Here is a 17,270-nt window from a genome sequence, read left to right on the forward strand (position 1 = left end):
AATGACTGACACCCGGTGGCTATTTTTGGTATAGCGCCGAAACAAAATCTCATGGGGACTTCAATTTTTGTGATATCAACTTCAAATTTGGAACACAATTTGGTTAGACATATGGCTTTGATTTCATAGAAATTTTAGAGTAAAACATTTTTTGTAAAATATTTATTTTATATATTTAATAATGTATTTTTCATTTGCAATAAATTTAAACTTCCATGACTTTTCTAATACTTTATATTTTAAAATGCTTTCACTTCAGCAATAATCTGCTGATTGTCATCTTTAAATCAAGACCGAACTTAAGTCTATATTCCATTTTAAGTCTATATATTCTTATATAGTCTATATAAGCATTCATGAATAACAGACCTTTAAGTTTGGATGGTGCATTTTCATGACTATTCTCTAGTGTTGTAGTCAAGACCACCTAAACCGAGACCAAGACAAGACCAAGACTTTGAAGGGCCGAGACCAAGACAAGACCAAGACTTTGAAGGGCCGAGACCAAGACAAGACCAAGACTTTGAAGGGCCGAGACCAAGTCAAGACCAAGACCAAGACAGGCCGAGACCGAGTCAAGACCGAGACCAATGCATGTCCCCACACTTATGATAAAATGTGGAATATGCATATGATTGGCACTTCTCTCGTATGTGTGGGTGTGTAAGTGTACCATGAGAGAAGTTTTGATCAAATAATCAAAAGGCATTGCAACTTTGTGGGAATTAATCTTTTTCTTCTATAAGCAAATAACACTTAACTTTTCGTCAATGGGAGGCACTGAAGACGACGTGTCCATATTGTTTACAGTCTATGGTGGACACAAACACCAAACTGACAGAGTTTTGTGTTTTGTTTTGTGAAGCGTGCTCAATCCCATTTTTAAACTCAAAGTTCCCTAAGAATGCTAATCTGGATGAGGTATTAATCTCAGACACAGTCCATTATGTCTTAAATGAATGTGAATAACAGGAGGTGGAATATATATCATACAGATATGCATTAGTATGCTGCTTAAGCTAATTATTTTATATATGTACATATTTTTCATTTACAAATTGAAAATGTTATTGTGCAGCTTTATTGTGCAACAACAAGGAAAAGAAACCCTGTACTTGCATTTTTTTGATTAACTACAGTTTGATTTAACAAATATCTCACATGTGCAGGGTTTTTCCTGGGTCAAAAATGGTCTTTGGTGGTGGCTGACAGACCTACACACACACACACACACACACACACACACCTTTTTTTTTTTTAAATGCAACGAAACAATCATTTTTTATTATCTTATGTTTATATCTCATATTATGTATGATCTCTTATCTTGATGTTTATTTTGTTCCAACAGGTTGAATTGTTTTGGTATATAATCATATCAATATTAGAAATAGCATTAACAGTTTACAAATAGCCATATTTTCTGCCATATACAATTTAATAAAATGATCAGCTAGCTAACAAACAACTTTGTTCTGTTTTCACCTCACTCCAGTCTAAACTAAATGATTTTAGACTATTTATTTTACTACACATTCAACATACATAAGCTGAAATACTGTGGATAGTTAAAACTAATAAATCTTACTCTCCACTCTTGCTAAATTGGGTAAGCACACTTGTGTTCTCATTTCTGAGGTGTTCTGAGTAAATGATTAAACTGATTCGTTCAGTTCATTGTTGAACAGATCAGTTCTGATTACCGTCGTTAAAATGATTCGGTTCAAATGAGTCATTTGGTCGTGAATCGGACATTAGCAGACCCGTTGTGTGTGAATCACGGCTGTCAGAACATCGCGGAAGGTTTGTCACACAGAAAACACTTCATAACTGGATAGAAATTGTTTCCTGTTTATTTTATGTATGATTTATGTCAGCTGTTTAGCTGGTCAAACGTTTTTTGAGCGCAATTCACACCGAGCGGTACTTCAAAACAGTTGTCCGAACGCGCAACGTTCAACATGGATTCGGTTTTCTGAACTTTTGATTTAGCTTAATATGTGACGTATCAGAGAGAGCTTATGTGCTTATTTTTAAGACAGAGAGAGAGAGAGAGTGCGCGCAGGGTGGAGTTCTCTGCTCTTTATGCCTTCAGCTGTGGTCTTGACCGGTCTTGAGACAAAATCCCGAGTCATCTTCGCCCGAGACCGAGACGAGGCCGAGTAAAAATGCGGTCGATACCGAGACGAGACCAAGACCTTTAAAAAGTGGTCTCGAGACCGGTCTCGAGACCAAGACCGATCTCGAGTACTACAACACTACTATTCTCAAAAAGGGAGGTGACAGTTAAGGGGTTAATGAATAGAAAGTTCAAAAGAACAGAATTTATTTGCAATATAATGTTTGGTAACAATATAAATGTCTTACTGTCACTTTTGATCAATTTAATTCGTCCTTAAAAAATCATTTCTTTTGAAAAATATTTTCTTTCTTGGTAGTATATCACAGTTTCCACACAAATATGACGTGTTTTCAACACTGAAAATAATCATAAATGTGTGTTGATCATAAATCCTCATATGAGAATGATTAGACACACATAAAGAAAACAGATGCTTTACACTGGAGGAATATTTAATCATTTTTACTGTATTTTCGATCAAATAAACACAGTCTTGAAGAGCAGAATAGACTCTTTCAAAGCATTAAAAATCTTAATTATTCCAAATGTTTGACCGGGTCTGTAGGTTAAATGTTTAGATCCGTGTTACATTCATTCAGTGTCAGATCTACATGGTAGAATAACACAGTATGACCAAGGTCCCATGTAAAAACCGCCTATAAAAAGCAGCTATTAATGCACCAAAGTCAGACTTAAATAGGACACTTAGACGCAAACGCTGTCTCATGTTACCTGAGTCAACAGTTACAGGCTGTCCTACTGAAAGTACTCTGTGTTATTGTAAATCTCTAACACACATCACAAGTGACGAGTAGCAAGCTTCCATTGCCATCACACACACACACACACACACACACACACACACACAGCAGAAATAAGAGACGTGTGAATTGCATCCTGAGATCAGAGCGACCGACCGCAGCAGGACAGACACAGCATGTGAGGAAAACCAGACGCAAGAAACAATTTACAAACATACTCACCGTTACTACAACCGCGGTACACACACTGAAAAAAACAGACTTTTCTCTGTGAAAAACGCAATCAATGACCTGCTGTCGTCAATGCAATGCACTCAAACTGATGTTTTATTCCCGGTGTGTTGGACAAAGCAATAAGTTTTGACACAAAAGTTGATTAAAAATCATAAATAATGAGAACTCAATGCCACTCCGAATTTAAATAAGTAGTGGTGTAACAGATCACAAAACACACGGTTCGGATCACATTACGGATCACGAGTCACGGATTGGATCAGAAAAAAGGAGGAGGAGAACATTTTTATTTGTTTTCCATTTATTAGATACAAACTTTTTGGTGTTAACATAACCTATATGATTTACAGGTTAAAAAGGGCCTTTTGGTGTTAACAAAAATAACCTATAGGGTTATGGTTTAAACAAAAAGAACATAACCAGCATAAAAATTAAACATTATGGATCATACACTGCAAAATAGTGAGAATATGGAGGGGAAAAACACACCTCAAAACACCCCAAATTTCATTCAGAGGCCCAAACGGAGAAAAATATGATGCGTAAATGGACAGCAATTAAAAATCAATGAAATCAATGAGATCTTTATAAATAAATGCCTATAAATATCAATATCTGCAAATCATTTGTCTTAGTAAGATGATATTTAAATGCTTAGTTTTATGATTTTAAAGTCTTTTTTTATTCAACTTCGCATGGTTTTTACATTCAAAAACATCATAATTAATAACTAATAGGCTATTTTCTGCACTGGTTTTGAGGCTCTCTCCTGAACGCTGAGTTCTGATGGGCGTGTCACTGGAGACTTGGAAGTAAACGCCCACGGCTTTGATTGGATAAGATTTGCATATTTATTGAGTTTCAGTTCACATGAGGGATTGTTTTATAAGCGGCACCGGAATGATTCTCTCACAGGGCTCGCTAAACGTCTTTATCAAACAAACACAATGATTTATCGCTCATCCACCCGCGATTGATTTTTTTTATTACTTGGCCCGGGCCTGATCAGTGGATAGAAGCAAGAACTGCACACACACACACACACACACACACACACACACACACACCGCAGATTAACAAATGAAAGTTATTTTACTATTTGAGATTCACCGGCCTGCCGACGGGCTTACGTTTTGGTCTGGAAAACACACACATAGCCCCGAAACATTGGGAGTCTTATCCCGAATCGCAATGAACCAACAAATAAAGGATTCTCCAGCCTGTGACAGCGTGCTAAGGTATGTTCTGTTAGACACGCACACATAATCAATACGATCTGTAACAATGCAATACTATCACGTATAAAAACATGTTTTACTCACGTAAGTGTGTTGCACCATTCCTGTCGGATCCACTATAGAAGCACAGCATTGTGTTTTAATCTCAATATATCTGCAAATCCAGCTCGACCTGAGACTTGTTTACAAGCGATTATCTTGCTATCTTCTGCGGATTTATTGCTAGTTTAGCTGCATGAGTTAGTGGGCGGAGCTACATAAGCAGGTGGGTGGGGCTAAATAAGCAGGCGGGCGGAGCTACAGAAGTAGGCGTACACATTTATCTGTCATTTATGCGTTTCCCCTTCTAATACGTCATTGATTTGAGAGCCTCGTTTTCTGGGCCTGGTGTCTATAAAAGCTTTGCTTTGACTAACAATGAAGTTTTCGGCTCTGAAACTTACAGGATATTTTTATATTACCATGACCTTTTATATATCAAAGGCTCAAGGGAAAGTTGATTTCTCAATACATCACCCCTTAAAAACATTTAATGCAATACAATACAATACGATGATGGAGAAATGGACAAATAAACCTTCCTCAAAAGCCTGATGATCATATTTGAGACTCGTGATTTTCATAATAGATTTTCACACAGAGTCGTTGTTATCATAGCTATCAAAATCCAGTGTTGGAAAGAAAAAAAAAAGAAAAGAAAAAAGTGAACTGTGCTAATTAACTGAGATTTCTTACAGCTCTTACAGGTTGTTGGCTTTGTTTGTTTCGTTGCTTCTATTGCTCTCCCCTTTTTTGTAAGTCGCTTTGGATAAAAGCGTCTGCTAAATGATTGAATGTAAATGTAAATGTAAATAATAAATGATGATGGATAATCAAGTAAACCTGTTTAAGAGCAGCTGAAATATTACAAACAATATCAAAGTTATTCTGACATTTACTTAATAAAAACAATCATTTTAGAGCCCTTAGAAATGTGCTTGATACAGTAGGCATTCAGTCATCATGTGACCAAACCGTACAACCTTATTGGTCATTTGCAATACTACATTCTTATAAGTTATGATTTATGAGTTATGATTATTATTATTATGAAACGTCTCGGACTCACCGGGCCTCATCAGGGTGTGTGACTCTCACAGAGTCGTTGGGAATGTAGATCATACTCGTGTCTTCAATCTTATAAATCGAGTGGCCGCCGATGTCAGCCATTTTACGACGTTTCGTGATCAACACAATGTAGTATCCCTCCAGAAACCGCACAAAACCTGAAAGACACGAGAGACAAGAGTACATCACATCTCATTAGTTAACTGCATTCATTTTTTGTTTCGTTTTATTTAGCGCCATGCCAGCTACCATGTATGAAAGCCCAAAAAGGCCATGGATATTATTTTTTCATTCTTGTTTTCCTGTTAACACAACTTAATTTTACTAAAAGCGTTAGTTCACCCAAAAATGTAAATAGTGTGATTAATTCCTCCTGTGGTTGGCCAGCCGTCAGACCTCCGCTCATCTTCACACACAGATGAAGATATTAGTGTTGAAATCCGATGGCTCAGAAAGGCCTTCATTGACACCAATGTCATTTCCTCTCTCAAGACCCATAAAGGCACTAAAGACGTCGTTACAAAGCCCATCTCACTACAGCGGCTCTACAATCATTGATGAAGAGGCCAGAATAGAGTTAGTGCGCAAAAACACTAAATAACGACTTATATAGTGATGGGATGATTTCAAAACCAAGATTTGAACCGTTATGAGTCACTGAATCGATTCGCTGATTCATAACCGTTTGACTCTTTATTTGAGGATTGAACACAAACGCGGAAGAGAAGCCAATGCTGAATAAAGTCGTAGTTTTTGTTATTTTTGGACCCAAATGTATTTTGGATGCTTCAAGAGACTCTAATTAACCCACTGATGTCTCATATGGACTACTGTGATGATGTTTTTATTCCCTTTCTGGACATGGACAGTATAGTGTGCATACACTTGCATACGCTCTCGGACTAAATATAAAATATCTTAAACTGTGTGTGAAGATGAACGGAGGTCTCACGGGTGTGGAGCAACATTAGGGAGAGGAGTTAATGACAGACATTTCATTTTTGAGTGAACTAACCCTTTAAGACAACGTTTAAAAAACTGGATATTTTAACGTTCCTAGAACATTCAGAAAACGTTTTTATAACTTAATGGGAATGTTAAGGAAACGTTCTTATAACCTAAAATTGTTAGCTAGGCTACTGGTAGCTCGCAAGCGATGTGTTAGTACCCCCTGAACGATGTATAAAAAGCCTAACGGGTCCTCTTTAAGCGTGCAGTAAACAGTTTAAGGCATTATTTCCATTTCAGAGGCTGAAGCGAACACATCCCCCTAATGTTGGGACGTGAGGGTCTAATCAGGCGCCGTGTGTGTGTGTGTTGTTTCTCATCACATCTATCAGGTGTGTCATAAACGCGTGGCACACATCAATGATCTGATCTACTGTTGTTTGTGCACTAAATTCACACTTCTCATGACTTCCACAACGCTCCCTCAGCGGTGTTTAGGGACAGATCGGAACCATGACTAACCTGACTAAAAGTGAGATTTTTACCAGATTTGTGTCAGAGGAAGTCGGTCATGACCCAAATATCATCAGCCAGTTTCTCACAGCTCTGACCTGATTATGACCTGTGTGACATTAGTCAGGCTTCACCTGCTTATGAGTGTGTGCTGACAAACACAAGCCAGATATAAATCTGTTGTCTAAAACTATTCAAAGTCACACAAAATAATATTACACCGTAAATAAACGGCATATGAAACTTGCAACGCCAAAGTAATGGGTTCGATTCCCCGGGAGTGCATGAAGCGGCGGATGAATAAATGAATGTAAAATCTAAATATTAGATGAAAAAAATACAATAAGTTGAGATTCTAAAATTAATACAAAAACTGAAATAAATATAAACTCAAGCGTTTTTTTAGAAATATCAAAAAACTAATTAATAAAAATAAATAACTAACTAAAGAGTACAACAAAAAATAACTAAAGTGCACAACAAAATTACTAAAACTTCCACTAAAATTAAAAATAAAAACTGAGGAAATAAAACCAAATTAAAAAATATTAATAAATACTATATTAATAGTGTATAAATAATACTTTAGGACTTTATTTATTACTAAAATTACTAAACCTAAAACTCACACTTCTGAAGAGTTTGCCTGACCTTTAGACCAAGCACGTGGCTGCGATCACACACTCGCAACGCCGGCTAATTGCATTAGCGCAAAAATAATTGGCAAGACTGAGGATGAATAAACACAGGAACTAAAACATCAAGTAAACAAGGAAAAAAAGGCTTACCCACAATGCCGTGGGCAGATACGGCTCTGGAAAGACCAGAGGATCCTTTCTGCCCGATCTTAGTGCGATTGCCCAGATCCAGGCGGCCCAGCAACTCACGCACTTCCTGTTGACTGTAAACATGCTGCCACACACACACACACACACACACACACACACACACACACACACACACATAAAACATTCAGACACAGAATACAACTTTAAACACACAAATAAACTGAAATCCTCAGGATTCATTTACATCAGGGTTGATCTCGGCAGCCATTGACTTCTATAGTGGGGAAAAAATACTGTGGAAGTCAATGGCTAACGAAATCTGCTTGGTTAAAAATGTTAAAGGGATGAACTGCATTAACAAACAACTATTGGCCAATTACGATACCAATATTAACAAACAACTATTGGCCAATTATGATACCAATATTAACAAACAACTATTGGCCGATTACGATACCAATATTAACAAACTACTATTGGCCAATTACGATACCAATATTAACAAACTACTATTGGCCGATTACGATGCGGATATTAACAAACACCTATTGGCCGATTACGATACCGATATTAACAAAAAACTATTGGCTGATTACGATACCGATATTAAGAAATAACTATTGGCTGATTACGATACCGATATTAATAAACAACTTTTGGCCGATTACGATACCGATATTAACAAACAACTTTTGGCCGATTACGATACGGATATTAACAAAAAACTATTGGTTGATTACGACACCGATATTAATAAACAACTATTGACAGATTACGATACGGATATTAACAAACACCTATTGGCCGATTACGATGCCGATATTAACAAACAACTATTGACAGATTACGATACGGATATTAACAAACAACTATTGGCCAATTACGATACAGATATTACCAAACAACTATTGGCCGATTACGATACCGAAATTAACAAACAACTATTGGCCAATTACGACACCGATATTAACAAACTACTTATTGGCCGATTACGACACCGATATTAACAAACTACTTATTGGCTGATTACGATACAGATATTACCAAACAACTATTGGCTGATTACGATACCGAAATTAACAAACAACTATTGGCCAATTACGACACCGATATTAACAAACTACTTATTGGCCGATTACGATACTGATATTAACAAACAACTATTGGCCGATTACGATACAGATATTAACAAACACCTATTGGCCAATTGCGATACGGATATTAACAAACACCTATTGGCCGATTACGATACCGATATTAACAAACAACTATTGGCCAATTACGACACCGATATTAACAAACTACTTATTGGCCGATTACGACACCGATATTAACAAACTACTTATTGGCCGATTACGACACCGATATTAACAAACTACTTATTGGCCGATTACGACACCGATATTAACAAACTACTTATTGGCCGATTACGATACTGATATTAACAAACAACTATTGGCCAATTACGACACCGATATTAACAAACTACTTATTGGCCGATTACGACACCGATATTAACAAACTACTTATTGGCCGATTACGATACTGATATTAACAAACAACTATTGGCCAATTACGATACCGATATTAACAAACAACTATTGGCCAATTACGATACCAAAATTAACAAACAACTATTGGCCAATTACGACACCGATATTAACAAACTACTTATTGGCCGATTACGATACTGATATTAACAAACACCTATTGGCCGATTACGATACGGATATTAACAAACAACTATTGGCCGATTACGATACGGATTTTAACAAAAAACTATTGGCCGATTACAATACCGATATTAACAAACAACTATTGGCCAATTACGATACCGATATTAACAAACAACTATTGGCCAATTACGATACCGATACTAACAAAACACTATTTTCCAATTAAGACGCCGATATTAACAAACAACTATTGGCCAATTACGATGCCGATATTAACAAACAACTATTGGCCAATTACGATGCCAATATTAACAAACAACTATTGGCCGATTACGATACTGATATTAACAAACAACTATTGGCCAATTACAATACCGATATTAACAAACAACTATTTGCCGATTACAATACCGATATTAACAAACAACTATTGGCTGATTACGATACCGATATTAACAAACAACTATTGGCCAATTACGATACCGATATTGACAAACAACTATTGACCAATTACGATACCGATATTGACAAACAACTATTGGCCAATTACGATACCGATATTAACAAACAACTATTGGCCAATTACGATACCGATATTAACAAACAACTATTGGCCAATTGCGATACCGATATTAACAAACAACTATTGGCCAATTACTACACCGATATTAACAAACAACTATTTTCCAATTACGATACCGATATTAACAAACAACTATTGGCCAATTACGATACCGATATTAACAAAAAACTATTGGCCAATTACGATACTGATATTAACAAACAACTATTGGCCAATTACGACACCGATATTAACAAACAACTATTTTCCAATTACGATACCGATATGAACAAACAACTATTGGCCAATTACGATACCGATATTAACAAACAACTATTGGCTGATTACGATTCCGATATTAACAAACAACTATTGGCTGATTATGATACCGATATTAACAAACAACTATTGGCTGATTATGATACCGATATTAACAAACAACTATTGGCCAATTATGATACCGATATTAACAAACAACTATTGGCTGATTACGATACAGATATTAACAAACAACTATTGGCCGATTACGATACCGATATTAACAAACAACTATTGGCCAATTACGACACCGATATTAACAAACAACTATTGGCCGATTACGATACCGATATTGACAAACAACTATTGGCCAATTACGATACGGATATTGACAAACAACTATTGGCCGATGACGACACCGATATTAGCCTGTTGGCCAATTACGACAACGATATTAACAAACAACTATTGGCCAATTACGATACGGATATTGACAAACAACTATTGGCCAATTACGATACGGATATTGACAAACAACTATTGGCCGATTACGATACCGATATTAACAAACAACTATTGGCCAATTACGACACCGATATTAACAAACAACTATTGGCCGATTACGATACCGATATTGACAAACAACTATTGGCCAATTACGATACGGATATTGACAAACAACTATTGGCCGATGACGACACCGATATTAGCCTGTTGGCCAATTACGACAACGATATTAACAAACAACTATTGGCCAATTACGATACGGATATTGACAAACAACTATTGGCCAATTACGATACGGATATTGACAAACAACTATTGGCCAATTACGATACGGATATTGACAAACAACTATTGGCCAATTCATATAGCCAAAGTTCTATTCCCAATTTTTGGGCAAAGACATGGCTTAAAAACACATCTAAAGGATAAACCCTCAATCGTTGTTCACGCTTGCGGTCTTTATTGTCCAGCCCTGCTGTATTTTGTACAGATGTGTTTTTGTGTTAGCAAGTATTTAATTTTATCAAAAGAAATAGTATATATTATATTATACAACTCAGTGCCTTCATGCAGTAAATTAATAAACAATTGGCTTGTTATATCAGTTTTTTTTAATATATTAAAATTCCTTCAATATAAAATTGCAAATCACAATTGAATTTATTAGTATGTACCGCCCACCCTTCTCGATCCAATCAAGTCCCGCTCTAAAAAAATATGCCACATTATGGAAGTAAAATAGGTTGCAAGCATAATTTCATGATGACTGTGTGTGTGTGTGTGTGTGTGTGTGTGTGTGTGTGTGTGTGTGTGTGTGTGTGTGTGTGTGTGTGTGAGTGAGTGAGAGTGTGTGTGAGTGAGTGAGAGTGTGTGTGAGTGAGTGAGAGTGTGTGTGTGTGTGTGTGTGTGTGTGTGTGTGTGTGTGTGTGTGTGTGTGTGTGAGTGAGTGAGTGAGAGTGTGTGTGTGTAGCAGCTCACCTTATCATCAATAATGACCAGATCCCGCGGCTCAGTGCGGTCGATCTTCAGGACACGATGTTTAGTTTGAGCGTTATTACTTCCCACAAGAAAATACCTCTGAGAAAAAGAAAAATAACGAGATCAAAAACTATGTGAACCCCTTGCAGAATCTGTGAAAATGTGAATAGTTTTAACAAAATAAAAAGATCATACAAAATGCAAGTTATTTTTTAAGTAGGCTACTATTCTGATCAAGATCTATAAAAAGATGTTAACCTATAGTCCACAAGACACAACAGCTGACTTTATTAAAATTACAAGTTCAAAAATTCATGAACCGTTGATTCTGAATCATGTGTGTCGTTCCCTGATGATCCACGGCTGTGTGTGTGTGTGTGTGAGTGAGTGAGTGAGTGAGTGAGTGAGTGAGTGAGTGAGTGAGTGAGTGAGTGAGTGAGTGAGTGAGTGAGTGAGTGAGTGAGTGAGTGAGTGAGTGAGTGAGTGAGCGAGTGAGTGAGAGGACGGCATAAGAAGACATGGCTGCCCACAGAAGAGCGTATCTGTAGAGAGTGTAGATCAGGAGCAGTGGAGACAGAGGCACACTTCCTCCTCCACTGTGATAAATACACCGCCCTAAGAGACTCACTGGATGGGCAAATACATCACATTATCCCTGACTTCCAGTCACTACACCATCACGAAAAACTGAAGGTCTTACTCGGTGAAGGACCTGCTTCCACTTATATAGCACAGCATATCTATAAATGCCACAAATTGAGATGTACTGAGTGAACACATCCTGATTAATAATATATATATTGCTTATTATGTGTATATATAAATATAAATGTGAATATGTTTGATGTATGTTTCTGTTTTGCTTTATGAAATGCTTTGGCAATATGTACCCATGTGTGTCATGCCAATAAAGCACAACTGAATTGAGTTGAGTGAGTGAGTGAGTGAGTGAGTGAGTGAGTGAGTGAGTCAGTGAGTGAGTGAGTCAGTGAGTGAGTGAGTGAGTGAGTGAGTCAGTGAGTGAGTGAGTGTGTGAGTGAGTGAGTGAGTGAGTGAGTGAGTGAGTGAGTGAGTGAGTGTGTGAGTGAGTCAGTGAGTGAGTGAGTGAGTGAGTGAGTGAGTGAGTGAGTGAGTGAGTGAGTCAGTGAGTGAGTCAGTGAGTGAGTGAGTCAGTGAGTGAGTGAGTGAGTGAGTGAGTCAGTGAGTGAGTGAGTGTGTGAGTGAGTGAGTCAGTGAGTGAGTCAGTGAGTGAGTGAGTCAGTGAGTGAGTGAGTGCGTGTGTGAGTGAGTGAGTGAGTGAGTGAGTGTGTGAGAGAGTGAGTGTGTGAGTGAGTGAGTGAGTGTGTGATTGTGTGAGTGATTGTGTGAGTGAGTGAGTGAGTGAGTGAGTGAGTGTGTGATTGTGTGAGTGAGTGAGTGAGTGAGTGAGTGAGTGAGTGAGTCAGTGAGTGAGTGAGTGAGTGAGTGAGTGAGTGAGTGAGTGAGTGAGTGAGTGAGTCAGTGAGTCAGTGAGTGAGTGAGTGAGTGTGTGTGTGTGAGTGAGTGAGTGAGTGAGTGAGTGAGTGAGTGAGTGAGTGAGTGAGTGAGTCAGTGAGTGAGTGAGTGAGTGAGTGAGTGAGTGTGTGAGTGAGTGAGTCAGTGAGTGAGTCAGTGAGTGAGTGAGTCAGTGAGTGAGTGAGTGCGTGTGTGAGTGAGTGAGTGAGTGAGTGAGTGAGTGTGTGAGAGAGTGAGTGTGTGAGTGAGTGAGTGAGTGTGTGATTGTGTGAGTGATTGTGTGAGTGAGTGAGTGAGTGAGTGAGTGAGTGAGTGAGTCAGTGAGTGAGTGAGTGAGTGAGTGAGTCAGTGAGTGAGTGATTGTGTGAGTGAGTGAGTCACTGATTGATATTTAAACAAAATAAGAAAAGCTCTTAATGCGAATCAAGGGTTCATAAACTTTTGAACGGGTCATTTTATAAATTCTGCCGTTGTTGTGACTTGTGGAATATTTATAAACATCTTTTATATATCTTATTCAGGACAGTCCTAAATAAAATGTCTTACATTATGAAACATAATCTGGACATGTTTTTGACCGTTTTCAAGCATCAAACACTCAACACAAAGTTATTGAATAAATACACAGAAAAATGGTTCCGTTTGAGGCCGTTTGCTCTTTATTTGGGCAGATAAGACACATTAAAGCCTCCCAAACGACAGTCTTCATGTGCTCTCAGATTATCGCAGCACACACCGTTATTATAATGTGCAGTCCGTCCCGTCCTGTGCTTTAACGCTGAAAAGACGGATACAGTACAACATAATATTAAAGGACCTTCTGCGCAGAGTGACAAGGCCATTCAATCTCATTTAGTCAATCAGATCAAATCCAGCATTGTTTCCATTGAGAGATCATTTAAAACTATTGGTAATTTGACTATTAACTATTAAATGAACTGCAAGACTAGCTAATTAATGCATGCAGAAATGCATATTAAAATAAAGGAATATTGATTAAAAATGTCTAAAATATACACTTTATGCATTAATTCATTCTAATCTAAATAAAATAGCATGCATGCTATATCAGCTATTAAAATGTATCTATAATAATTAGACTGCACAAAACTCGTCAATGAGATCTTATTAAAGTATCTCTTTCTGAGATGAGATCTCTGCGCTTCAGAAAGCTCAACACTGCCATCTAGAGTAACATTTCTCTATCACGTTTATTAAACAGCAACTATTCTGCTTTTCCCCATGTTTTCCAGGTCTAGATATTATCATGATTGTTGTTTTAATGATGAGTAGTCTGACATTATCGAGTAAACACTGCAAAAAATGCTAAAAATTCATAAAACAAGAAACATTTACTAGACAAGCAAAAGTAATTGTCTTGTTTTGAGGAAAAATAACTCAAATGAAGAGAGTTTTTGCTTAAAATAAGATAAATAATCTGCCAATGGGGTGAGAAAAATAATCTTAATTCAAACAGAAAACAAGATTATTTTTCTCACCCCATTGGCAGATTATTTATCTTATTTTAAGCAAAAACTCTCTTCATTTTGAGTTATTTTTCACAAAACAAGAAAATAATTGTTACTTGTCTAGTAAATGTTTCTTAATGTACGAATTTTTAGATATTTTGACTAGAAACGAGACAAAAATACTGAGTAAGAAGAGCATTTTCTGCAGTGTGGGTTCAACACTTCTACGGTGCACACTTTCACTGCGTGCATTTATAATGTCGTCAATATTCAACATCAGGGGCAGAAATACCTCAGTGTGTCTTTAACAGTTACTATCACATGAAGAATGCCGTTTTTCTGTAAATATCAGCTCGATTACAAAATGTGATATTGATTGTATACACAGTTCAATAAAGCTAATATATTTTAGACAAAATATTGCTTGCTTTTCACCAGCAAAAACAGTTCCAAACAAAGCCACGGTAGGGGTGTGTGTGATATTGACACACACAAAAAGACATTTTCTGGGATTTTATCGCTAACAATAATTAGACTATATTTTGCAGCGTGTTATTGTGTTGGTAACTTTGGCAGGTTTAGGACAGATGCACTTTTATGACGGACAGATGCACTTTTATGATGGACGGATGCACTTTTATGATGGCCAGATGCACTTTTATGATGGCCAGATGCACTTTTATGATGGACAGATGCACTTTTATGATGGACAGATGCACTTTTATGATGGACAGATGCACTTTTATGATGGACAGATGCACTTTTATGATGGATAGATGCACTTTTATGATGGACAGATGCACTTTTATGATGGACAGATGCACTTTTATGATGGACAGATGCACTTTTATGATGGCCAGATGCACTTTTATGATGGACAGATGCACTTTTATGATGGACAGATGCACTTTTATGATGGATAGATGCACTTTTATGACGGACAGATGCACTTTTATGACGGACAGATGCACTTTTATGATGGACAGATGCACTTTTATGACGGACAGATGCACTTTTATGATGGACAGATGCACTTTTATGACGGACAGATGCACTTTTATGATGGACAGATGCACTTTTATGATGGATAGATGCACTTTTATGATGGACAGATGCACTTTTATGATGGACAGATGCACTTTTATGATGGACAGATGCACTTTTATGACGGACAGATGCACTTTTATGATGGACAGATGCACTTTTATGATGGATAGATGCACTTTTATGACGGACAGATGCACTTTTATGACGGACAGATGCACTTTTATGACGGATAGATGCACTTTTATGATGATAGATGCACTTTTATGATGGCCAGATGCACTTTTATGATGGACAGATGCACTTTTATGATGGACAGATGCACTTTTATGATGGATAGATGCACTTTTATGATGGCCAGATGCACTTTTATGATGGACAGATGCACTTTTATGATGGACAGATGCACTTTTATGATGGATAGATGCACTTTTATGACGGACAGATGCACTTTTATGACGGACAGATGCACTTTTATGATGGATAGATGCACTTTTATGACGGACAGATGCACTTTTATGATGGACAGATGCACTTTTATGATGGACAGATGCACTTTTATGACGGACAGATGCACTTTTATGATGGACAGATGCACTTTTATGATGGATAGATGCACTTTTATGACGGACAGATGCACTTTTATGACGGACAGATGCACTTTTATGACGGATAGATGCACTTTTATGATGATAGATGCACTTTTATGATGGATAGATGCACTTTTATGATGGCCAGATGCACTTTTATGATGGCCAGATGCACTTTTATGATGGACGGATGCACTTTTATGATGGACAGATGCACTTTTATGATGGACAGATGCACTTTTATGATGGACAGATGCACTTTTATGATGGACAGATGCACTTTTATGATGGACAGATGCACTTTTATGACGGACAGATGCACTTTTATGATGGATAGATGCACTTTTATGATGGATAGATGCACTTTTATGATGGACAGATGCACTTTTATGATGGACAGATGCACTTTTATGATGGACAGATGCACTTTTATGATGGACAGATGCACTTTTATGATGGACAGATGCACTTTTATGACGGACAGATGCACTTTTATGATGGATAGATGCACTTTTATGATGGACAGATGCACTTTTATGATGGACAGATGCACTTTTATGATGGACAGATGCACTTTTATGATGGACAGATGCACTTTTATGACGGACAGATGCACTTTTATGATGGATAGATGCACTTTTATGATGGATAGATGCACTTTTATGATGGACAGATGCACTTTTATGATGGACAGATGCACTTTTATGATGGACAGATGCACTTTATGAACCTGTAAACCTTGCTTTTTTAATGTCTACATTCTGTTATTTCTATATTCTCAAAGTCTATCGGGGAGGGTTTGGGGTGGGTTCTGGACGTATAGTTGCTTTTTGCTTTGAATTTTTGGATTTCTTGGCCTATAAAAGCTCAATAATATATATATATATAAAATGGAACCTGCCAAGTATTATAGTCAATAATTATCGTAAGAAAATGTTGCGATATATTTTTTTGTCAATATTGCACACCTCTACATTCAAT

At 37.1% G+C, this 17,270-nt stretch overlaps 1 protein-coding gene across 2 annotated transcripts in view; it reads right to left on the bottom strand.

Moving 5' to 3' along the window:
- fig4a (FIG4 phosphoinositide 5-phosphatase a) overlaps positions 1–17,270 on the bottom strand; it is a 130,912-nt gene that overhangs the window by 95,151 nt on the left and 18,491 nt on the right. For both annotated transcript variants that reach the window (XM_067418332.1, XM_067418331.1), the window contains exons 3-5: positions 11,693–11,791; positions 7,712–7,835; positions 5,464–5,620 (exon numbers count right to left, since the gene is read on the bottom strand). In XM_067418332.1, the coding sequence (XP_067274433.1) occupies positions 5,464–5,620; positions 7,712–7,835; positions 11,693–11,791 (380 nt within the window). The remainder of the gene's footprint in view (positions 1–5,463; positions 5,621–7,711; positions 7,836–11,692; positions 11,792–17,270) is intronic.

Source organism: Pseudorasbora parva, chromosome 15, assembly GCF_024679245.1.
Source record: "Pseudorasbora parva isolate DD20220531a chromosome 15, ASM2467924v1, whole genome shotgun sequence".
NCBI lineage: Eukaryota > Metazoa > Chordata > Actinopteri > Cypriniformes > Gobionidae > Pseudorasbora > Pseudorasbora parva.